This window comes from Tasmannia lanceolata, unplaced genomic scaffold (assembly GCF_043159265.1).
Source record: "Tasmannia lanceolata isolate RefF3 unplaced genomic scaffold, GAP_Taslan_0.1 ptg000024l, whole genome shotgun sequence".
NCBI classification, from domain to species: Eukaryota; Viridiplantae; Streptophyta; class Magnoliopsida; order Canellales; family Winteraceae; genus Tasmannia; species Tasmannia lanceolata.
The window spans coordinates 393,599-419,242 of record NW_027518701.1 but is presented as its reverse complement, the minus strand read 5'-3'; the positions used below and the strand labels follow the sequence as shown (position 1 = coordinate 419,242).

The 25,644-nt window shown below is 41.8% G+C and overlaps 1 protein-coding gene across 2 annotated transcripts in view; it reads left to right on the top strand.

Moving 5' to 3' along the window:
• Positions 1–25,644, top strand: part of TOR (target of rapamycin) — a 110,802-nt gene that overhangs the window by 82,445 nt on the left and 2,713 nt on the right. For both annotated transcript variants that reach the window (XM_077367818.1, XM_077367817.1), the window contains exons 42-50: positions 2,520–2,726; positions 6,282–6,395; positions 6,477–6,671; positions 23,961–24,041; positions 24,145–24,219; positions 24,324–24,390; positions 24,524–24,684; positions 24,919–25,092; positions 25,374–25,502. In XM_077367818.1, the coding sequence (XP_077223933.1) occupies positions 2,520–2,726; positions 6,282–6,395; positions 6,477–6,671; positions 23,961–24,041; positions 24,145–24,219; positions 24,324–24,390; positions 24,524–24,684; positions 24,919–25,092; positions 25,374–25,502 (1,203 nt within the window). The remainder of the gene's footprint in view (positions 1–2,519; positions 2,727–6,281; positions 6,396–6,476; positions 6,672–23,960; positions 24,042–24,144; positions 24,220–24,323; positions 24,391–24,523; positions 24,685–24,918; positions 25,093–25,373; positions 25,503–25,644) is intronic.

The following is a 25,644-nucleotide window of genomic DNA, read 5'->3' as shown; positions in this document are numbered from 1 at the left end:
AATCCAAATTTAGCATGAACCTCCCGAAGAAATCCTATTTAACACGATCGTATGCTTTGACCATATCAAGCTTCAAGATGACATGACCCCAATAAGACTTTCTATGTAGGTTCCGAACCATCTCTTGCACTATGCTTCTATTTCCCATGTTGTTCCTGCCTTTTACAGAAGGACCACAAAGTTAATTAAATAATGAGTATAATGAATATCAATACATTTCTGCAGGTAGAGAACCAACTGTTAGAAATTGCATTCTTAATCAGATTTATAAACAGGCATCAAAATCTAAATTTAGCATGAACCTCCCAAAGAAATCCTATTTAACACGATCGTATGCTTTGGCCATATCAATTGTCAAGATGACACGACCCCCATAAGACTTTCTATCTAGGTTCCGAACCATCTCTTGCACTATGTTTCTATTTTCAATGTTGTTCCTGCCTTTTACAGAAGGACCACAAAGTTAATTAAATAATGAATATAATGAATATCAATACTCTTCATTTTAGCAAACTAATAAATCAAAGCATAAATCTAATAAAAATGTCATTCATATTTGAATGACAGTACTAAATAGATCTAGGGCAAGTCTATGAGTGAGGACTTCTCTTTTTTTGGCTAGGCAACGAGTGCTTATCTTGACTATTTTGCGCTATAACTAAGGCTTTAGTATATATTATGAGCAGAGAGCATAATGAATTAAGTAAACACTACACCCTGTGACAATCTTGCTCTTCTCCTTTTGGCATTTGGCGGACCTCAAGAATAATTTGGTTTCCTTCATTAACTTTATGTCCAACATTCCACCACAAAGCATACACCATGACTCCTGAAAAATAAAAGCCACACAATAAATGCTAACTACAAACCTACGCATGACTTCATATTGCTATAGTACTCAGGAAACCTCAGCAATCGTAAGAACACATGGTCCTAGCATGCTTGTACCATATACTATAACGGGGCATGCCAGTGTAGACTTCACTCATCCAGCCAGTAGATACCTACCCATTTTTTAAACTATCCTGCCATGGCTGATCCTTTGCACATTACACCCCAAAGACACGAAAGGTTTCAATGGGGTTAGGATATTTCATCAATAACATACTATGATACTATTTTAAATGCAAGTAGACAGACAACTGACGGAGCTTTGACAAAGTGTTGCATGGTGAATATATGTCCTTGGATGTATGACCAAATGACCTATTTATTTTCCTTTTCGAATAGATGGCTAAGATTTTTTATTCAATAATGCAACAGCTACACAAAAAAGAGATACAATGCCCAATCAAGAGGGCATAGCAAGGCAAAATTTCATATGGAAAAGCCTATGCCTTAATGAAAGGACATCACTAGGCTGAAAGTTTGGTACGTATATTCTGAAGTTACTTATTTGTTCTATATGCCGTGGCGATTTTTAATCATTTAATCTCAAGGAGAGAGTCACCTTCAATCCAAACTTTGCTAGAGCGGAGCTCCATCAAAAATTTTAATCCATTCCAAAAGACTAACTTCTGCATCAATGGCCTAAGGGGTGCCGTGGCCTCGTGGAAAAGAAAAGCACATACTACACCAGAAAAATTAGATATGACCCAACAAGTTGTTACATGCCTAAGCTTTTCATTAGGCTCACAGGATCACGCCACTTGTAAGATTCTATTGAAATTATTTTAATATTATACGAAAGAGTAAGATAGAGGGAAATTGGAAAAAAAACACATACAGAAGAAAATGAAAAAATAAGAAAACATTTTTCTTTTTTAATTATAAAATTTTGAAAAATAAATTTATTAAAGCCTTTAATTTTTAATTATTTCATAACAATAAGAAGTACTTGGCTAGAATTCCGAAGGAAAGTGTACGACATGATCAGTTCACAAATTTCACAAGTTCACAAAAAACATGTAATGCCTCGTTCCATATATCAATCATTAATTCTTCAAAGAACGATAATGTGCGAAAAGAAATGAAGTGATCATGTATGACTCGGATGAATAGTTTCCAAGCTTTGGGTGGACCATAGGTAGCTCCTAGAAAAAATGGATTTCGAATCAATGGTTGCTGAGAAATCAAAGTTCTCAAAAGGCAGTTTTTCAAGATTCAAATATAATGGTTTTTTACTCCCATGGAAACCCCATTTAGTTTTCATTCTTCTGATTAGTTTGTTTGTTCATAATGGTAATTCATATTTCTTTCCAATACGTCATAAATAAATATCTTTTGGGTTTATAGGAGAGTTTATTGTATTTCTATCCAGACAAAGTGGGCATAGTTAAATATGTCAATTGCATAACAGCTTAGCTTTTTGTTTTTCCCGATTTTTATCCGAATGTTATATAAATTATTATGTGGATGCAAGTTTGCTCAAAATACAGTTGTTTATAGAAATTCTACCTGCTTTGGATTCTCTGCACCCATTTGTTATGTATTATTTCTTTGATACATTTTTTGGTTTGGAGAGTTTTCATTACATTATTTTTTAAGTCAGTTCTGATGGTTGGTTGTTAGCATTTCAGGATATTCTTCGTCTTCTCACGTTGTGGTTCAACCATGGTGCTACTTCTGAGGTTCAAATGGCATTGCAGAAAGGATTTCTACATGTTAATATTGACACGTGGCTGGTTGTTTTACCTCAGATAATTGCTCGGATACATTCAAATAACCATGCTGTTAGGGAATTGATACAATCACTTTTGGTGCGAATAGGACGAGTGCATCCACAGGTTTGCTTTGACTGGTGTTCTATGATATTCTTTTCCAATGTGTTCTGCATTATAATTTTTAGGGTACATTCAAATAAGCATGCTGTGAGGAAATTGATAAAATCAATTTTGATGTAAATAGGATGGGCCTCCTGAGGTTTTCTTTTTGCCCTTTTCTTCTGATCTTAAGTACATGTCTTAGATCCTTGATTCCTAAAAGCATTAAAAAGAGAAAAAAAAAAACTAGAACTCTTTATCTTCTCCTCGATACTTCTATCTCTAATTTCAAGACCTTGATCGGCTACCATTTTCAAAAAATTTCATGACCTTGATCTAGATATATCTTTATACATAAGCACAATGTCTCATTAAGTATCAAGTCTAGATATTTGCTATGATTTAGCTGACACTTTGAATTTATTGTTGACACGTGTCGTGACACGACATGACATGTGTGTCCACACATGTCTACACACCTTACGACACTTTTTAATGTATTGCAAGAAGTGTCAGTTTTATTGCAGGCATGTCGACACGTTTTTGTACCGTGTCAAGTGTGACATTCTAAGTTATTATTGAATATTGTGTTTGCCTCTTTTATTATTAACTCTTCTTTTATCTCTTCTTTAACTAATATTTGATGTTATATCCCCTCCCCTAAACCTAAAGCCATAAACAAACTCTTATTCCAATATTATATTCATTGTATCATGTTGGTCTCCCTTTCTCGCTATGTATTGGAGAAAGAAGAGAACCATATTAAATTTGTGAATACTTTGTTATTTTCTTATCTCATGTATGTTTTAAAATTTAAATTATAGTTGATTAATCCTATGATTTATTAGTTTGCTAAATGAATACCGTATTTATATTGTTGCAAATTATGATAATAATCAATAATTTTATATGTATGTACATGTATAGACGTGTTACCTTTTCTAGATTTTTAGGGGTTGCCATGTGAGACACCTCGCATCCACGTTGAAACTCGACATACGAATCCATGTCCAAAAATCGTGATTATATATACTGTTTTTTAGCCATGTCCACCTTTCTAAATTTTGGGGCTTTGCCGAGTCCAGAGACTACATGTCTGTGTAATGACCCGATTTCATTAATAGGGCCGCTACCAACAAGGAATATAAAGATGAATATATATATATATATATATATATATTTTATTTATTTATTTATTTATTTATTTATTTATTTTTATTTTTTTAATAATGAGATAAAATGAAGAACTAAAAAGGGAGAGCCCTTATTCCAAAAACCAAATTGTCCATTACACTTGAATTAAAAACCGAATGAATTATTTCAATTTATTAAAGAGTTCAATTGCGGAAGCAAAATAACCACTACCACAAGTACCAATTACTGAGGGGCATGACTATGTGTCATTCCCCAAAACCTCTACGAATGAGCCACTCCCCCATCCTACACATGTCGTGTAGATGTGTTCGTTTGCAAAGGTGCTATCAGGTTCTTCTTCGGCTACAAAATCATCACCTAGGACATCTGGAGGGAGGACTGAATTAGAGCAAGATCCTTTGACCAACAATGCAATAAAAGTACAATAGGATAACTGCATTGTAAATAATTTCACTTGCTTTCACATATTTGTATAAGGAGAAACTAAAAGTGAAACAAGGCACAAAATCAATTAGAATAGATGGAAGTCAAATAAGATGAATATAGAGGAATATGAAAAGAATCATAAGAAACATAAAAGAGTATAAATTATGATCAGTATCCAGTAATGAGTGAAGGAATATATCAAATATTGTTTATCTAGTATACCAACGAATAGAAGGAATAGCAGATCAATCTTGAATGGGTAAAAAGGGTCCACTATCTCCTCATATGTATGTACATAAAGCATTGTCACAGACCCGTCGGTGTGCGGAACCAGTAGCTCAATGGCCTTCACATACTCTCGTATGAGGTGATAACCCCATGTACATAATTTATGGCCTAAAATCAAATTTTCGGTGAAGATCGCAAAGGTTTCTTTTTGGGTGGTTCCAATCAAGGTTGTAAGGAATTATCTTCTAGGAAGATCATAAAGATAGAACTTATGTATGGAATGGTCGGTGTAATGGGAAAAGAGAATAGTTTCTGGAGCTCTTGTTTACCAGGGTCTGGAGTTATCTCCTGGGCCATCATACGATGAAGTTGTAGGGCGACTCCTGGTCCCTCCTCTATGTAAATTTCGTATGAATATTAGTACAATCTGTCATTTTTCAAAAAAAAAAATATATATATATATATATATATATATATGTATATATATATATATATATATATATATATGTATATATATATATATATATATATATATATATTTCGTAGGCGGCAAACCCATATTAGTTGGTGGCAAACTCAAATTTTGGGGCGGAAAAATATTTCTCAGAAAAACTTTTCCCGAAAAAAGCGAATGACATTTTGGAATCCTATAGGCTCAGTGTGTGCGTGCGTGTGGCGCGCTGACGTAGGTTGGTTCATGTCACATCTTAAGTGTTGATAACTTGAATCCAACAGAGAAAATTTATACCTGTAAAAAGAATCTTTTAAGATATATATTTTTTATTCGTCTCTGGGATGGTAACCAAAAGGTTGTCATACTATTTTTAGAGACATTTGTGGAGAAAAGTGGTTGGCATGATAATCAATTGCTCCAACAATTGAGGAACAGCTAAATATATGATTTTTCCTTATATAGAATGTTGTGTAGATGTCTTGTATTTTGGCATTTATACAGGAACCCAACGGACTAATGTGCGCAACTCCCCGAAAGCAGTGCGCCCCGGCCGGGGTTTCGGTAAATTTCTCCATGTAGTGGCGTTGATATATAAGCCACATATTAGGGTTGCGGGATGAGGTTTTTTATTCTTTCGTGTTTTCTTGGCCAAGAAGAAGAGACTTTGTAACCCTCCCCCGTGGACGTAGGCAGTGCCGAACCACGTAGAATTTTGTGTTTCTTTCGTGATTGTGTTTCTCTGCGTCGTTCTTTTGGTATTTGTTGCACGTCGTGTTCGATCCGTGTTGAGAATTATTTCTCGGATTTTCTACATAGAATAATTTAGTTTTGCTCTCTCTGGTGACTCTATATATAGGAGTAGCTAAAGCTCCAGACACGGGATTGGTTTCCAGAATAGATCTGAATGATGCTGATGTACTTAACTGCGGAAAATCACTATAACCCATTTAAAGATATCACTCTCATCCTAGAGTGAAAGCTCTTTGGCATGGATTTTGTTCCTAGAGCAGAAATGTTAAATTACATTGCTTATGTCCCCAAAATCACAAAGCTATTTATCATTACACTTATATTTTCAGTAAACATAATCAAGCACTCACTCTTGAATATGTACTCCTTGTTTTCTCAGGTCAACTTTCTACATGTATTCAATTTTGATATCCTTTTGGAGATCCTCTTTGAAAAGAGTTCAGTTTATTTGCAACTTTCATGTTTAGGGAGCATTTTGGGTGATTGCCGTTCTGATTATTTTTTTTGAACACTGAGTTTTTATGATCCGTTTTTTGGAAAGCAAAGTAAGCTCGTGTCTCTCACAGGCTCTTATGTACCCTCTTCTTGTGGCGTGCAAATCTATAAGCTCATTGCGTAGAGCTGCAGCTCAGGAGGTGGTTGATAAAGTTCGGCAGCATAGTGATTTACTCGTGGTTCAGGTGAAATTAAGTTATTTTCAGATATTTCCTGAAATGTGTGGAACGCTATAATTTGTGAAATTACTAGGGTTATTTATGCAGGCACAGCTTGTGTCAAAGGAGTTGATCAGGGTCGCCATTCTGTGGCACGAGATGTGGCACGAGGCATTGGAAGAAGCTAGCCGTTTGTATTTCGGTGAGCATAACATTGAGGGGATGCTCAATGTGTTGGAACCATTGCATGCAAAGCTTGAGGAGGGGGATAAAAAAACCCTAAAGGAGACAGCCTTCATTCAGGTAGTTCCCTTGTCACTTGTAAGATTGACCCTGAATTGTTGTCTAATTGATGCAAAAAATAACCGAATCGGTTGTAAGTTTTAGTTCTATATAGAATGAATTGATTTAGATTCACTACTGCTAACTTTTATGTATTTTGCAAATTTGGTTCTTTTCTAGCTCTTAGACTACAATTTATATAAAGTTTAAATTTCATGTTTTGTGACTAATCACTTTAGGTTAGGAAAGTTCTACCTAACATATGGTCTTGCTTCATACTATCACTCCACATCCTACTCCACTTACCACCTTCACTTGAATTCCTTTCAAAACTATCTTCTTGGTCCTGATCCCCAAGTTCAATCAGCTATGACTAATTGTTTGAGTTCATAAATTACAATCAATAGTATAAAGATAATATTATTTATGTCCAACTTCAGATCTTAAGCCAATTCTTTTGAGCATATTATTTTCCAGGCATGTAGCTCTATATCGATCCATCCAAATGATGAAGCTTTGGTTCGATTTTTTAAGCTCTGACAAGGTTTATTTGGATTTTTCCCTTTTGTGTATTGTTTACCTGACATTCAGACCCAATTTAGCAATGCGGGACCAAAATTTTGTGGTTAAGTCTTTCAACGAATCTTTTGCTGAAGAGAGAAAATCTGAAGTGAGTCCTAAATATTAACTTCATAATATTGATCTTCAGAAAAATAACTTCAGATATTCAGAAAATGAAGATTCAAGTGTATTACCAAAAAATAGAAAGAATAACAAATGGTAAGAGGAGAAAGGAAAGCAGTATAGATCAAGGAGTAGAAGATCGAGAAGATAGAATGGCGTTAGATTACCTTCTAATCTTATTTATATAAAAAATAACAGTACCCACTATGACCTTCTAAAGGCTTAATGCGGGTGCTTAAGAGGGAAGAAGAAGAAGAAAATTACAACTCAAGAACACAACAAGAAAAGAAGAAGAAAATGGGAGCAAAGCTCAACCCAATTGATATTCCATCAAGTACATAAGTTAATCAACATCCAAAATCCCCTCTAAAGATGGTTTCTAACTCTTTAAATAAAAGAAAACCAAAGCAAATTCGTTCAAGCTCCTCCACTAGTTTGCTTAGGGACTAACATAACATTAATTGCATTAGAACTCACCAACTTTGACTGTTTTGGGAACCCACAGACACAGTTCACTAAAACTGCTATAACTTTCTACCCTCTTGTCCAATTTTCGAGCACAAATACTTGTTGGAAAGATCTCAAAGATACCTACAACTTTGTAGTTTACTACTTTCCCATTTACAGGTTCAAAAACGGGCCAGCAACATTACTGCAGGAATACACCTTGGAACTCCACCAAAACCACTTAGGCATGACATGGCTGCCATGTTGGCACTGCATCAAGGCTACAATTCCAACTATGTCCCATGATACAATATATCAACCTTAGTTGTAAATTCCGTTCCGGTGGCCATTCCGTTTTGGCCACCGAAACGGAATTCAGGTGGGATTTCTGTCATTCCGGTGCATTCCGGTGGAAACTTTTCGGTCACACAAATCCCCTTTCTCGAAATTTCGGTGGGATTTCTGTCATTCCGGTGCATTCCAACGGCCATAAAATGGTCATAAACGGTCATAAAATGAGGGTAAAAGAGTCAAAAAGCAATCCCAACGGCTATAATGGCATTGTCATATTTTTTTGAAAAAAGTTGTGCATTTTCAGTCGATTCTGGGCGAAACAGGGCATTCTGCCGGAACGGAAAATATGCCCAAACCATTCCGAGCCGGAACCGGAATTCTGGTCCATTCCGGCCGGAACGGAACGGAATTGATAACTAAGATATCAACACTCCCCCTCAACTGGAGCATAAATATCTATCATGGCCGACTTTCTAAGTACCTTTTAGCTTCACCCATGCTGCACCTTTCATAAGAATGTCAGGCAATTGATCTCCAGTCTTCACAAATGCTAAACAAACTTCTTGGGAAGCTACCCTTCCTCTGATAAAGTATCTGCCCACCTCTATGATAGTTATGCCATGTTGTACAGGATTGTGTGCTATCTGTGTTGCATGGATTCGGATTCGCGTGCCCCCGACACAGATTCAAGGAGTTGGATTTGGCAAATCCCAAAAAGTATGATTATGTAATTTTTATTCTATAAAATAAAAAAATAAAATTTAAGTATATCCATATACGTGTATATATTCGTGAAAAAAATTGAGGGTGGAGGGTCGAGACATTGGGGTTTTTATTAAGAGAGTCGAGGATGCATGGGGGAAGAGTTGATGTTCGAGGGCAGAAGGTTATACAAGGCTAGGGTTTTTATTAAGAGAGGATGGGTTGTGCTTTTATTAAAGAAATGTTAAGAAGAAAACACTTTTAAAGGGAAAATATACAGGATTCACATTTTAAAAGAGACAACAATGTGTCAGATTCGCCTGAAAAAACAAGATTTGTGTGAGAAACGGCTATGACAAGAATCCATTTCTGATTCGGGTGCGACATCGATTCAGCATAGCGGGCGAAGAATCCATGCAACACAGTATGCTATTTTGATTGCAGCCTTGTTATCAATGTGGAGTCTCGTTGGATCATTAGTAACAAACCCAATCTTAGACAATAAGATCTTCAACGACAACACCTCTGCTATACCATATGTCATTGCCCTGTACTCAATCTCAGCACTTGATCTAGCCACCACCGACTATTTTTTGCTTCTCCACGTCACCAAAAGGCCTCTTACAAATGTGCAATAACCAGATCTCGACCTTATAGCATCAATAGAACCCTGATTACTGTATGCCTCGATAGATGACCATGATTAATGAATCAAAGGCTTATCCCTGCTGACAATTAAAGATACCTTAAAATTCTTTTGTTGTCTCTTCCAGGTGTCCCTGGGAGTATGCATGTACAGAATGATGACTCTCATTGCATAAGCTATGTCAGGTTGTGTTAGGGAAAGGTCTAAAAGTCTACGAACAAGCTTCATAAAGCTTCCCTTTTCAAAAAGCAACTGCTCTTCACACTCATTAAGCCTATGATTAGGATCAATACTGCATGCCATGCACCAAGTTTTCCTTTATCTTTGGGCATATCCAATGCACATTTCCTTTGTGATAAAAAGATTCCCTTCCTCGACTAGAAAACCTCTATTCTAGGAGAGTAATTCAAATCTGCCAAGTCTTTTAACTCTTGAGAGATTCCCTTATCTCATGAAAGTGTAAGGAACAAGATTTTGTTTCAAAATCTTCTGCTAAAGTTGAATACCAATCCATGTTAACTGCTTCAATTGAGGTTGTCTGGCTATGAGCACTTATGTCGGGCTTGGTATATCACTGCCCTCATCCACACCTTTTCAGGGAGATAATAAGAGTGGCGTTTAGATCGCTACTAGTCCTGTTTTTCACGAATGCACAAAGCATATTAAGGTGAACTGTCATTGTATATATTACGCCCAAAATCGGTAACAGATGAGGCAGTGACAAAGGAGCTGATCTGGCGAATTCTGTTCGAACTGACTAAGGAGCTATGTCCTGCACAGGAAAACACGAGGTCAGAAGACCAACCCGGAGTTGTAGCTCCGGATGGACCCTTCGACACTCAAGTCAATTATGGGCACAGAAAGAGAGGAAACCAAAACTAGGGATGATGATTCTTTGGGATCTGGTCCCCCTTCTTCGCATTTGTGAAGGCTATTTATAGTGAGGGCCTTGGGCATTAGATTGCCCTATTACATCTGGGACAGGTGTCACCCTATTAGTGGGCCAAACCCCATCTCTTCTTATTGGATTACCTCTTTACCCCTGGGACAGGTGTTGGCTTGTTAGTGGGCCATCTTCCGGGCCACATGTCGACAACTGATTGGTGGTTACTTTTCGTACCCTATCATTTGCCCCCCAATTCCTCAGGTCATTTTGATGACTTGGGGAAGCATGAGAGGTTGTGCTGAGTAGGCTGAATGCGTGGAATTGCAGGAACACTTTTCGGTTCGGCTAGGCGGTGGCCTGATCGGTTGGACGAACTGGACCCTGAAGTGAAATATTCTAGTCGGCTACACGTCCTCTGAACGGCTTAGGACGACCAGGATTTCGAAGTAAGACATTCTCTCCGACCATACGCTCTGAACGGCTTAGGACGACTAGGATTTCGAAGTAAGACATTCTGTCCAGCCATACGCTCTGAACGGCTTAGGACGACCAAAATATTAGAGTGAAGTACTTTGTCCGGCCATACGCTCTGAACGGCTTAGGACGACCAGAATTTTGAAGTGAAATATTCTGTCCTGCCATACGCTCTGAACGCCTTAGGACGACCAGAATATTAGAGTGAAATATCCTGAACGGCTTGAGACGACCAGAATTTTGAAGTGAAATAAAGTGTCCGGCCATACGTTCTGAACAGCTTAGGACGACCAGAATATTAAAGTGAAATATCCCGAACAGCTTGAGATGACCAGAATTTTGTCGTTTTGTGAAACTCATAATATCCTGAACGGCTTGGAACGACCAGGATTTTGTCGTTTTGTGAAACGAGTCATATCCTGAACGGCTTGAGACGACCAGGATTTTGTCGTTTTGTGAAACGCGTCATATCCTGAGCAGCTTGAGACGACCAGGATTTTGTCGTTTTGTGAAACGCATCATATCCTGAACGGCTTGGGGCGACCAGGATTTTGTCGTTTTGTGAAACACGTCATATCCTGAACAACTTGGGACGACCAGGATTTTGTCGTTTTGTGAAACGCGTCATATCCTGAACGGCTTGAGACGACCATGATTTTTTCGTTTTGTGAAACGCGTCATATCCTGAGCGACTTGAGACGACCAGGATTTTGTCGAACTGCCGTGCTTAGTAGCTTGAGACGAACTACCATACTTGGTAATTCCCGTCATGTTGTCCATCTCTCCATAAATGATAACAATAATGATTTTTTTTCAAAGCGTCGCCTTGCCTCGAGCTTCGTGCCCTTCTTGATTAATGTTGGCTACGTGGCAACCCAGGGTTCGCGAACGCGAACCGCCATCTGACAGGTTTGGTTATAAGAAACCATGAGACCTCAGTTTCCTCTCATTTGTATTCGCTTTTCGCTCTCCGCTTTCGCTCTGCTTGCTCTGTTCGGTTGGGGTTGCAGTGCCATCGTTGAGCTCGGGGCCTTTCCTATTCAGTTCTGTAATTTCCTTTTTCGTTCGTCTCCTTTCTGCATTTTGTTTTCTAGATGTCCGGTAGTAGTAGCTCGAGTTCAGAGTTGGTTGTCAGATCGTCCTCAGGAGGGTCCTCCTCGAGTGATTCGGGGTCTAGTTCGTCAGAGAGAACCAGGTATGTAGATATCGGAGACGAGGAAATCTTAGATTTAAAAGTTACTCCTGTTTGAGTAGACAGTCCTGAACGGGCAGAGGGGAGCAAAGAAAGTTTTGACTTGGGAACGTCGAGTACCTTTGTGCCGGGACGGGCGGCTGAGGTCATAGCCAAGGCTCGGATGGAAGCAAACCCGCAGTATAACATAACTTCCTTGATGAGTCCTGGATAGGGGATGTCCGGGAGAGGTATTGCATTCCTGAATGGTTCAGGCTGAGGGCGGCAATTGAGGGAGATTGGGATAGTAACGATAGCTCTGATGTTTGCATTTATAAGGAGGCCTTAAAGGCCGGATTCAGATTTCCCATAAATCCCTTTTTTGCTGCGGTTCTCCGATATTACGGTCTGGCCCGAGCTCAAGTGGTACCGAACTTATGGAGAACGCTGGTCGGCTTCATGTACTTGGTGCGAGGTCGTCTGCAACGGAACTTGTCCATTCCGTTGTTTCGTATGTGCGCGCATCTAAAAAGGCACCAGGATGGGGGTTGGATTTACATTAGCCAAAGGCCTGACATGAAGATGATCACGGGCATTCCTACTTCCATTCACGGGTGAAAAAATAAGTTTCTTTACGTCGAGCTCACAGATCCCGATGACGCCTGGTCGGTCCCCCTCAAATGGTCCTCTGCTAATGCAAAAGCGTTTAGTCGTAAGCCTTACTTAGAAGGGGAGGACGAGGTGACGTTTGCTCGGATCCTTGAGGAGATCCAACGCGAGGGCCTGATTCACTGCTCTGAATTCTCCGGGGAAGAAATCCTGGTCGAGTTCGGCATTAATACTCCGACACGAGGGCGTAGGTGTCTTGGGTTGGCTGTCTTTCTTCTCCCTTTTATTTCCTCACCCGGTCTCTAATACTTTGTTCCTTTTGTCTTTTGTTTCTTTCAGAAATGCAGAAGCAGTCAGCGTTGGAGAAGGTGAGGCAGAACGTCCTTGGCAAGGGCCAAAAGAGGAAGGTCCCCGAATCGTTCCCTCCTCCCGTCAGGACAAAGGGAAGAATATACGACCCGACAAAGGGGGCAGGCCCACGGTGAAGATTGTTGGAGGGAATCTGGGCGGGGCTGGAGGATCCGGCCAGGTTTAGTCCGTTACTCCTTCCCCTAGGCAGCCCAAATGTTTTTCGCCCGAACTGGGCCGTTCAGAAAGGTGACTCCGTTTTGGGAGACAGCCGGGTTGCTCAGGAAATCATCACCAAGGGCCGGTTGCATTATGACGAGATTAAGGTTATGAATGAGCCCCCAAGCACGGCTGAGCTTTAGTTTTGGCTCGGATTTTTCCTGGTCTTCCATTCCCTGGTCGATTGCTTCTACTTGTTTTTCTGATGTTACTTTCACTTGTTCAGATCGGACGTTACTGGACCGATCTATGCGTGAAGAGGAGCCTTCTCCCAGGCGATCACCAATTCCTAGGTTGAGATTGGGAACCTTAAGAAAGACAAGGAGAGGCTGAGCAGGGACATCCTCAACAGGGATGCGGAGATCGCGAAGCTCACCTTGGAGCTGAAAACTCAAGGCGAAAGGGGCCTCGACGCGCACAACAAGTTGAGGGAACGGTACCAAATCAAGCAGGATAAAGCCATGCGAGCCAAAGAAAACGAGCTCGTGACCCTGTCTGAGGACTCCTACCGCTGGGCTTCACTGATTGTTTGGCTCAGGTCAAAGCGGCTGATCCCGATGTTGACATGGACGACGTCAAGTTGCCCAACCCAGAGGTGGAGGAGACCGGCGACCAGAATGCCCCTACCTCTGTGGACGTTCCAGAGGTGACCGATTATCAGGCGGAGGGCACCCACGCGGAGTCTTGACTTTTCAAATGTAATTTGTGTACTTGCCCTTCAGGGCTTCTTGGACTTAGATCATGTATTCTGCCCTTCGAGGCTTTTTGAATAGAAATTTTATCGCTTTCCTTTGAATGAAACTCGCTTCTTCTTGAGTTCATAGTGTTCTTTGCTATGGTAATTGATTAGTGCGGTTTTAATACGTATTTCGGAATTACCCGGTTAGGTTTTGGTCCGTCCATCAAAGCTGTGCATGGTGGGCTAGGACTTAACCGTTCTGGTCGGTTTTGATTCGCCCGCGCTTAATTACGTATGCTTTTGATTTTTGGAACCAATCAGTTCGGTTTTGGTCCATCCACCAAGGCTATTGATGGTGGGCTGGGACTTAACCGTTCTGGTCGGTTTTGATTCGCCCTCGCTTAATTACTTAGGCTTTTGATTTTTGGAACCAATCAGTTCGGTTTTGGTCCATCCACCAAGGCTGTTGATGGTGGGCTGGGACTTAACCGTTCTGGTCGGTTTTGATTCACCCGCGCTTAATTAGTTAGGTTTTTTATTTTTGGAACCAATCAGTTCGGTTTTGGTCCGTCCACCAAGGTTGTTGATGGTGGGCTGGGACTTAAACCATTCTGATCGTTTTTTATTCGCGCCAACTTAATTACTTAGGCTTTAGATCGAGTTGAGGCAACGACAAAACATTTCATTGATCGCGGGGAAGAGTACCAAAACAAAACATTTCATTGAACGGGGGGAAGAATACAACATTTTTCCTTCATTGGTAGAATTTTCTCAGGTTCTTCGATTTCCACGCGTGGGGGGGTTGGAGCTCGTCAAGGGTTTCCAGTTTGTAGCTGCCCGGCCGTATGATCTCTCTCACACGGTACGACCCCTCCAGGTCGGGGAGAGTTTGAGCTGCCTTTCTTAAGACCAGATCACCCACACGGTGCTCTTTCGGACGGATCTTGGCGTCATGATAGCTAGACACTCTCTGTTTGTAGGCAGTACCCTGATGTGAGATTCTTCACGGATTTCCTCTAGCAGGTCCAAGTTTGCACGAAGTCCGTCTCCATTAAACTGCTCACTGAACTCGGTTACTTGAGTAGAGGGTACGCCGATGTCAATAGGGATTATTGCCTCAGTTTCGAAAGCGTGGTTGAAGGGGGATTCTCCTGTCGCGGTGCGCGGAGTAGTGTGGTACGCCCACAGGGCATGGTACAACTCTTCTGCCCATCGTCCCCCTTTCTCGTCCATCCTCTTTTTGATCCCTTGAAGGAGTATCCTGTTTGTGACCTCTGTCTGCCCATTTGACTGCGGGTGGGCTATAGAGGTGAACCGCTGCTCGACCTTGAGATCTGAACAAAAACTTACGGAAACTTCGGTTATCAAATTGCTTGTCATTATCTGTTATTAAAACACGGGGGATCCCGAATCGGCAAATCACTTATTTTCAGAAGAAGGTTTGTATATTTTGCTCGGTGATCTTGGCCAAAGGTTCCACTTCCACCCCACTTGGTGAAGTAGTCTATAGAGACTACGACGAATTGACGTGCTCCAGAGGCCGGCGGGAAAGTTCCTAAGATATCCATTGCCCATATCGCGAAAGGGAGTGGGCTGATAATGGACGCCAAGGGCACGGCTGGCTGATGGCTTGTGGGAGAGGATTTTTGGCACTTTTCGCATCTCTTTACAAGGTCCAAGGCATCTCATCTCAAAGTAGGCCAATACAGTCCCCTCAGAAGCACCTTTATGGCTAGGGCCTTGCCTCCCTGGTGCTCATCGCAGATTCCCTCGTGGATTTCTTGCAGGACGTTTGCAGCATCATTCGGCCGGAGGCTTTTCAAGTATGGGAGGGTGTATGACCTTTTGTACAAGTTCTCGCCGTCAAGGGAAAACCTGCCCGATCTCTGAACTACTTTGCATTCCTCTTTCTTCCCCTCAAGGAGCTTCCCACTGCGTAAGTAATCGATGATCTCATCCATCAAGCAAGGATTGTGCTCGATCTGCATTACTTCGACGATCTCGTTCTCAATGCTGGGCCTCTTCAGAAATTCCATGTATATGCTTCCGAGAGCGGTGTACCCAGAGGCTGCTAGTCGAGAAAGTACCCTTTCCCTTTCTGTTCTTGGGATTCGAACAATCTCGAAGCTTTTGAACTTGCCGGCAAGGCGGCGGACTTTCGCCAAGTACTTGCTCATGCGTTCGTCACTGGCTTCATAAGTGCCTTGTATCTGATTGACGACCAGCTGGGAGTCACTGTAGGCCCTCAGTTTTTGGGCATGCGTCTGGGCTGCCAGGTTCAATCCGGCTATGAGAGCTTCGTATTCCGCCTCGTTGTTAGATGTGCAGAACCCAAACCTTATCGCGTAATCCATGGCAAAGTTTTCTAGTCCGGTGAGAATCAGACCCGCCTCGCTGCCTAGTCAGTTCGAGGACCCGTCCATGTACAATTCCCAGAGCGGTCCCTCATCCGACAGACTTCGCTTCCCAGCTTCTTTTAGTTCATCTTCGTTGAGAGGGGTTTCTTCCTGTTCGCGTCCCCCGGGCGTAATCATGAGTTTTGCACCCAGAGGTTGGTCCCTCCCTTCAAGACTCTGCCCCTCATACGGGGTTAGGGCTTCCCCATCCAGTGGTTGATTTGTCTCTTCATGGGATTGCCCCCCGGGTGTAGTTGTATCCTCCCCGCCCGTAGGTTGGTCTGCATATTCCGTATCCGAGGTCGTGTTTTGTGTGGGCACGGTGCACTCGACAAGGAAATCTGCCAGCATTTGAGCTTTTATTGCCGGCCTCGGTAGGTACCGGACATCAAATTCGCTGAGTTCAACCGCCCACTTCACAAGTCGCCCCGAGGTGTCCGGCCTGTGGAGTATCTGCCTGAGCGGTTGATCCATCATGACTTTGATTGTGTGCGCTTGAAAATACGGCCTCAGCTTTCTGGCAGCCATAATGAGAGTATATGCCAACTTTTCTACTTGCTGGTATCTGGTTTCGGCCTCGTGCAAAACCTTGCTGACGTAATAGATGGGCTTTTGTTGGTTGTTTTCTTCTCGAATTAGTATTGTTGCCAATGCCATCGGGCTCACCTACAGGTATAGTACTATCTCTTCACCTGGCTCAGGCTTGGTTAACAACGGCAGGGAGGCCAGGTATTGCTTCAGTTCTTCAAACGCTGCTTGACATTCCGGCGTCCAGGGGGGTAGTTTTTCCCCCCTTGATTGCGTTAAAGAAGGGCAGGCACCTTTCTGCAGACTTCAGACAAAGCGCCTCAACGCAACTACTGTTCCGGTGAGCCGTTGTATTTCCCTTATGGTAGCTGGTGGACTTAAGTCCGTTACAGCTCGGATTTTTTCCGGGTTCGCCACTATTCCCCTCTGGCTCACCATGAACCCCAAGAACTTTCCGGCAGCGACACCAAACGTGCATTTTGTCGAGTTGAGTTTCATGTTGTGGTTCCTTAGGACCTGGAATGCCTCCTTCAAGTCGGATATGTGGTCCCCAGCTCTTTTGCTCTTCACCAGCATATCGTCGACATAGACTTTCATGTTTCGTCCAATTTGTTCCTTGAAAAGTTTATTAACAAGCCTCTGATATGTTGCCCCAGCGTTTTTCAGGCCAAAGGGCATCACGCGATAACAGTATGTTCCTTGGTCTGTTACGAAGGAGGTTTTGGGTATCTATGCCACGTACATCCGGATTTGGTTGTACCCAGAAAAGGCGTCCATAAAACTTAACAGTTTATGACCCGAGGTGGCGTCTATAAGCTGATCAATTTTCGAGAGCGGGTAACTATCATTCGGGCAGGCCTTGTTCAGATCGGTGAAGTCTATGCAGATTCTCCACTTCCCGTTGGCCTTTTTTACCATGACGACATTTGCCAACCAGTCGAGGTATTAGATCTCCTGAATGAAGTCAGCTCTCAACAGCTTCTCGACCTCTTCTTTGATTGCTTGTCGCCTTTCTGGGGCGAAATGTCTTCTCTTCTGCTTTACCGGTCTGCAAGTAGGATAAACACAGAGCTTATGCACGCTGACCTCGGGATCTATCGCGGGCATATCGGTGGGGGTCCATGCAAACACGTCCCCATTTCCCCTTAAAAACTGAATGAGTTCTTCATGGGCATCAGCATCTGAGGAAGAACCAATCATATGATGAACCTCTCTTTGTCATCAGCGTACAAAGGAATGGAAATGATGTCTTCGGCCGGTTCATTGACAGTAATCCCGGCTTCATCTCTTAAGTCAAGGAGCTCGATCGGCAATGCTTCTGATGCATTCTTTCCTTTAAGTGCCATGACGTAGCACTCTCTTGATTATGGTTGGTCTCCCTTAACTTCTCTCGCGCCGCTTGGCGTTATGAACTTCATTTTCTGATGATACGCCGATGCGACGGCGCGGAGGCGGTTTTGCCCGGGTCTTCCCAAAATAGCGTTATAGGCCAAGGTGGCCCTCACCACCAGGAAAAGACCATCACGAAGGCTTGGCGAGGGGGTTCTCCCACAAGAATAAGGAGTTCGATCTGCCCCTCGACCTTGACCACCTCTCCTGAAAATCCGAACAAATTTGAATTCCCAGGCCTTAAACGGTCATCTCCTATCATCATCTGTTTGAAAGCGTGATGATAGAGGATGTCGGCGGAACTTCCGTTGTCTACCAAGATCTTTTTTAACTCCTAATTGGCGACGAGCATGGTTATGACCAAAGCGTCGTCGTGGGGCAGTATCAAGTTGTCGAGGTCTGCGTCTGAGAATGAGATCTCATTCTCCACTTTCATCTTCTTGTTGCAGGTATGGATGGTGTTGACTTGGCGGGCATAGGCTTTACGAGAAGCCAATGAGGTTCCTCCTGCAGTTGGCCCGCCAATGATGGTCTTTATGACCCCAGTAGGCTAGGATCGTTGCATTTCTGAACGTGGGCTCGGAGGGGCAGGAAATTCATGCTGTGCTGGGGACGGTTGAGGCCGTCGAGGACTCCTGCTTTGGGAACTTCTTTCTCGGCGCTCTCTCCCTTTGCCATCGTCCTTAACATATTTCTTGAGATATCCCCTCTTGATCAGTAATTCGATTTCCTCCTTAAGATGCCTGCACTCATCGGTGTCATGGCCATCGTCCTTGTGAAATCGGCAATACTTAAACTTATCCCTCTTGTTTCCTTTGGAAAGCATTTTTTTCGGCCACTTAATGAAATCTTCTTCTCTGATCACAAGCCAAGATGCAAATCCTGGCCGTGTTAAGCGGTGTGTAGTTTTCTCCCCTTCTCTAAGGGCTCCTTTCTCTTCTTGGAGGTTTTTCCTTCCTACGCTGCTTCGTAGGGTTTTTCTCATGAAGTTCTTCTCCGGCTTGAATCCAGTGTAGCCAGTGTCTCTTCTACAGATATATGCTCTTCGGCCCCAGCCATGAGATCCGCCAAGGAGTGTGGATTCTTGCAGGCTATTGAACGCCGAAACTCATTCGATTTGGTACCTGCAAGGAGTGCATTCGTGGCGGCGGAGGGGTCTAAGCTCGGAACCTGGAGGGCTTCTCTATTAAATCGGCTCACAAACGCTTTCAAGGATTCGTTGTCCTCTTGTCTTAGGGCCATCAATGACGCTGCTGTTTTCCGCGGCCTTCGACTACTCATGAAGTGTTGGACCAGATCATCCCCGAACTCTTCAAAATTGTCGATGGAGTTCAGGTTAAGGCGTGAGTACCAGTTTCTTGCGGCTCCTGTTAGAGTGGTTGGGAAGGCCCTGCAGAGGAACTCATTGGAAGTACCGTGGAGGAGCATCATGGTCTTGAACATCTCCAAGTGGTCCACAGGACCAGTGGTTCCGTCGTATTGTGGTATTGGCGGCATTTTAAACCCTTTAGGCGCCGGTGCTTGTAACACTTTATCCGTAAAAGGAGGTCTGCTTGAGAACGGCCTTAGAACAGGCCGGTTACTGCTAGCTCTTCGATTCAGTGATCTATTTCTTCAAATCTCCGTAGTACCGGGTCAGCTCTCTTCTCGACTCGGTTAGTTGGTCTGATTCTTCTCTCCACGGGAGGACTTGCTGCTGAGTCTGAATGACTTTCTGAGCTCTTTCGACGGTGCCGGGACCTCACCTGCTCTGCACGGTCCTCTCTAGCTCGGTGTCCATGCACTGAGCGAGATCGAGATCGGTGACGGTAATGGGGCTTCGTTTGTGCATGTCTTGTCCTGGGGTGATGGACTCGCCTCGAAAAGGAGTGGTGGGTTTGATCATGACGGGGAGGTACAGGCTCTTCTCTGAGGGGGCTCAATCTTTCTTGCGCAGGTCGGGAAACTTCTGAGAGATGTTGAGGCGCTTGTTGGATCAGGTTTTTGTACTGATCAACAAGGGTTGTCATCTGTTGAAAAAGGGTTTGTATTTGTTCAGGCGTAGAAGTGAGAGCAGGATTTAGATGCTCTGAGCGAGCTGGACTATGTTCTGCTGTTGCCGAGGGAGCCACTACCTGTGAAGCAATTCGCTCACTTCGAGCCTTACGACGCGCTTCAGGTCAGATTGTCCGTGCAGGGGGTACCCGAGCACTCCTCCGTCCTACCATTTATAGTGGTCGGAACAGCTTTTAGTTCTGGGTCCCACGGATGGCGCCAATCTGTTACACTCAAAATCGGTAACATATGAGGCAGTGACAAAGGAGCTGATCTGGCGAATTCTGTCCGAACTGACTAAGGAGCTATGTCCTGCACAGGAGAACACGGGGTCAGAAGACCAACCCGGAGTTGTAGCTCCGGATGGGCCCTTCGACACTCAAGTCAGTTATGGGCACAGAAAGAGAGGAAACCAAAACTAGGGATGATGATTCTTTGGGATCCGGTCCCCCTTCTTGGCATTTGTGAAGGCTATTTATAGTGAGGGCCTTGGGCATTAGATTGCCCTTTCACCCCTGGGACAAGTGTCAGCCTATTAGTGGGCCAAACCCCATATCTACTTATTGGATTACCTCTTTACGCCTAGGACAGGTGGCGGCTTGTTAGTGGGCCATCTTCCGGGCCACATGTCGACAACTGATTGGTGGTTTCTTTTCATACCCCATCAGTATACATCAGTTGTAATTACCTAGATTTTTTTTTCCAAAACCCGGATCGCTATCACCAAAGAACAAGATACAACTCACAGGCGTAAAATACTAACTATTTTTTTCTTTGAATTTATAAAGCATATTGAGGTCATTACAACTGATGTATACCCCATCAGTATACATCAGTTGTAATGACCTAGATTTTTTTTTATCAAAAACCCGGATCGCTATCACCAAAGAACAAGATACAACTCACAAGCGTAATATACTAACTATTTTTTTCTTTGAATTTATAAAGCATATTGAGGAAATTCATGTCATTGTGCCTAGAAGAAAAAAAATATCCTTTAAAAAAAAAGCATATTAAGGTGAACTTTTATTGTCTATATCAGTTCTAGGGTGGACTACATTACCAGGCACGTCTTCCTCAAATCAGCTTGCCGATATCTTCACAAGAGCAATGAATCATGCCATGTATGATTTTTTGGTTCACAAATTGATTTTTTATAACCTAGTGCATCAATTTGAGGCGGATGTGGAACTTAGGTGACATATACATCATAACATAGTATATGTCACATGGAAGGATACTTGTATCTTTAAACCTATACGCTCTCTTAGGTGCACATAATGGAATAGGAGTCTTCGGTTATACACTTCATTTCTTATACAATGTATCAATGCTATTTTTGTAATCGTAACATCTCACTTATTATACAAGAGACAAAAGACAAGTTGTGCGACTTGAATCTCATTTCTCCAATTCATATGGGTTGCTCTTCTATTCCTTGTGAAAGAACGCTGAAGTTGTTAGTTATGTGACTTAAGGTGTTTCACTTTTCTATTTAATCACTTAATTATTGGCAATTCATTCATTCCCTAGATAACTCATCTAGGGTTTAATATTATTTAAAGTGGTTGATCAAGAGGTTTGTGGGGTTTTTGTTCTTGTGGAGGCATGGAAAGCATGTGGACCTTTAATTTAGTGCTTCCAGGTAAAAGGGATGACTTTTATGTGGTATATTTTCAGCACCCAGACGAAGCCATCTTCCATTTTATTCGCAGGTTCTTGCATTAGTTTGAAGTCATTCATAACTGGTTTATGAGTACTTCCTTTTCTATATCTTAGTTTCTATCATTTCTTATGGATCTTGGGCTGGTTATATCTAGATCGGTCCATAAATCTGCATTAGGAACAGTGGAAAGGCTTAGATCTCCCATTGGCAACCTTGCTTTGGTACCATGTAAGACCTCTTTATTTGCTTGGAGTGGAATAGTTTTACGGAGAAAATAATGGAGAGTGAAATCAATAATCCTTCATTGTGTTGGTTGATTGACCCCTATAGGAGTACATAATATGAAAAGATTGAAGTGGCATTACTTTAGCGGTTGTATGAATCACACATACATAGAGTAAAATCAACTATATTTAATAATAGTCTTTACGTGAAGCCACGCATCTTTCATAAAAAACTCATTTGGAGTTTGTTGCATATTAAGCTATGTGAAAGGGTCACTGGGGAAGCCAACAATGTTGTCTTAGGTTTCAATATTTTGTCTTCAGGTACAATCTTAATTTGGTAGGGGCCTTAATGGTCATTCTCACATAGTTATGAGAAATGCGATGTAATGGTTAAACCCGCACGGATGTGGCTCTTTGGCTTAAAATCATGCATAAAAAAAATGGTGGATGCTGCAAGTGAAATGGTGTGGATGAAGCAACTTTTGGAAGATATAGGCTGTGCAAGAGAAGAACCTATGAGTTGCCATCACAAAAAGTAGATAGCTTTCAACACAGACTCCAATTCTGCATTTCATTCAGAGGGCAAAATATGTTAGAAGTTGTTTGCTACTTTATTAAGGAATCTTCCACCCAGGCTTTTCAAAGACTCAAAGTCTTTTCTTATTTGATAAGTAAAGTGTCCTTTAGTTATTTATAAAATTATAAGCAAGTAAGATTGACTTACTTTCCAGCTTGAGAATGCCTGTCAGAGTGAATAATCACATGTAACATGGATACCCTTTGTAATATTGTTTAATATAGTTTGGAATTACTTATTCTTTTATAGGGACTGGATATGGTGTCCATGCATATTTTTTCCAGAGCTAACGTGAGTGACCAAAAGTAAAGGCGGGTTCCACTTGTTTTGATGATCTGAACCAATCATCCACTTAACCCATTCTGAGTGGACTATGTTACAAAAACCGCCTCAACTTGACTACCCTAGCCCTTCAATTCATCGATTTTACATGAACTGTTACAACCTAAAATGTTAATGGTCCACATTTGTGGGGAAAAAAACTCCTCAAATCAGGTGGTTGGGATGGTCCCTTAGAGGAGATTTCAGTGTATGAACATATATAGTGGACCCAGCTGATGAATAGTTTGGATGATTGAAGAGGTGGACTGCACCTGCATTCTCACCCTCTATTATTATTTCCATGGAAAGAACTTGCAGACATATCTGCACTCTTTTATTACTGGGTTTTATTTTTTTTATATTTTTTTATATTTTTATTACCCACACTGGATCTTTGTACAAAAAAATTGTCTCTTCTAGGGTTCTTTCACAAGCTGAAGATGAAGCTCTTTAGGTCATCCTATAGAAAAGACTCAACATATCATGTAATATTTATCCTTTTCCCATTGCATTCCCTGGTTCCCCCTTTCATAACACATACGTGATATTTTCTCCTACAGTGACTCGCTTGCTGGTGTATGTGACCAAATAAAGGGTTTCGAAATGGTCATTTTCACTATAGGTATTACAGCACATTTCCCTGTTTCTTCCTACACCTAGTATGCTTGAAACATGCTGTTATCAAACAAATTATAAAAGACAATATTTTATCTGTCGTGCTAGAATCTTGATGTAGCCAAAAACAAATGACCATTTTCATGTATTAATTTCTCTTCTTATTCTTCTCCTTCCTCTCAGATAAATATGTTTGAGTCTTGAAAGATATCCACCAATCCCATGTTTTAGGTGTGATGCTTCCACTGACTGTTTGGCCTCTGTAAATTCTTGGATGTTAGTGTGGGAACATATCCAGAAAGCCTTCTCTTAAGATCTCTTCAAATGTTTAATGAATGTCCTGTTTAATTGCAATGTTTCCATTGAGTGTTTGAACTTCAGAGTGTTTCTCAAAACAGGCATATGGTTGCGAGTTACTGGAGGCTCATGAGTGCTGCTTGAAGTACAGGAGAACTGGAAAAGACGCCGAACTTACTCGGGTATTCTATGTTACATGAATGAGTCATTAAGAACAATACTTATTTCAAGTAATATATTGTTTTTCATTTAATGATACTAATGATTAATACATTTCTTTTGCAGGCATGGGATCTGTATTATCATGTTTTTAAACGCATTGATAAGCAACTTCCCAGTCTTAACACCCTTGACTTGCAGGCGAGTATAACATATACGTAACTTTTGGTGAATGCATTTTCTTCAAGGTTTCTCATAACGCACGCTGTTAATTTTCTTTTTCTCTTTTTCTTTTTATAAAACAGTCTGTTTCCCCTGAGTTGCTTGAATGCCGTAATTTGGAGCTTGCTGTGCCCGGAACCTACCGTGCTGGTAACTGGGCTTAGTGCTATTTTAAGATGAAGCTCTTCTTCTTCTTCTTGTTCTTTTTTTGTTTGAACTGGTAAAGCTCTTCTTGTTCTTCTGTAGCTATGGAATTGAACATTTTCTGTTATTTGGTATTCAGGATCGACAGTGGTGACAATAGCGTCATTTGCACCACAGCTTGAAGTCATATTATCTAAACAGCGGCCTCGAAAATTGACAATCCTTGGAAGTGATGGGGAAGAGCATGCTTTCTTACTCAAGGGCCATGAGGATTTGCGGCAAGATGAGCGTGTCATGCAGGTATGCCATTCTCTCTAACAGATTATGCCAATTAAGAATACATGTTACGTATGGGCAATATTGAAACCCTCCCTCCCTCCCTCCCTGTGTGGTTGAGCTTATAGGAGTGATGGGATACATACTGCTATTATAACCTAAAATGAAACTAATCTGAGATTAATTTTTTTTCAGTGCTTTTTAGTAGTTTTCTGACAAAAATTTCCTTTGGGTTAATGTTCATTTCTTTTGTTCAAGCTTTTTGGCCTGGTAAATACTCTCCTAGAGAACTCGAGAAAAACTGGAGAAAAGGATCTTTCTATTCAACGTTACGCTGTCATACCCCTATCTCCAAACAGCGGATTAATAGGATGGGTTCCAAACTGTGACACACTGCACCAGCTGATTCTGGAATACAGGAAAGCCAGAAAGGTGAGTTCAGTCTCTTTTTTTTTGTTGATGACATAGGGTATCCCCACCCAATTTTTAGGACGGGACTATTCCCTACGGATGCGCGCAACCACCCATAAACCACGTGCATCGGGTCAGCCCAGGAGGGGTCAAACTCGCGTCAATGGGGTGCATACCCATGACTTTAAGCCAAAGAGCCACACCCGTACGGGTTGCGTTCAGTCTTCTTGTTCATTGTAGTACCCTCTGATTATCCAAATTAATCACTCAGACTATCTTTTTCATTTCACCATGGGGCTCAGATTTTCTTAAATCAAGAGCACAGACATATGCTAGCGTTTGCCCCGGATTATGACCACTTGCCCCTCATTGCCAAAGTGGAAGTGTTTGAGCATGCTCTGCAGAATACTGAAGGAGATGATTTAGCAAGGGTATCTTCTCTACTCTGACCTTGCATATGTTTAAGGTTTAGGGTTTAAAACTTTTGGAATTGTTCAATTAAAATTTACGTTTCTTTTTTTGTTTCTTCTTTTATTGGATATCTTTACCTTCTTAGGCAAAGTTTTTTGTGTT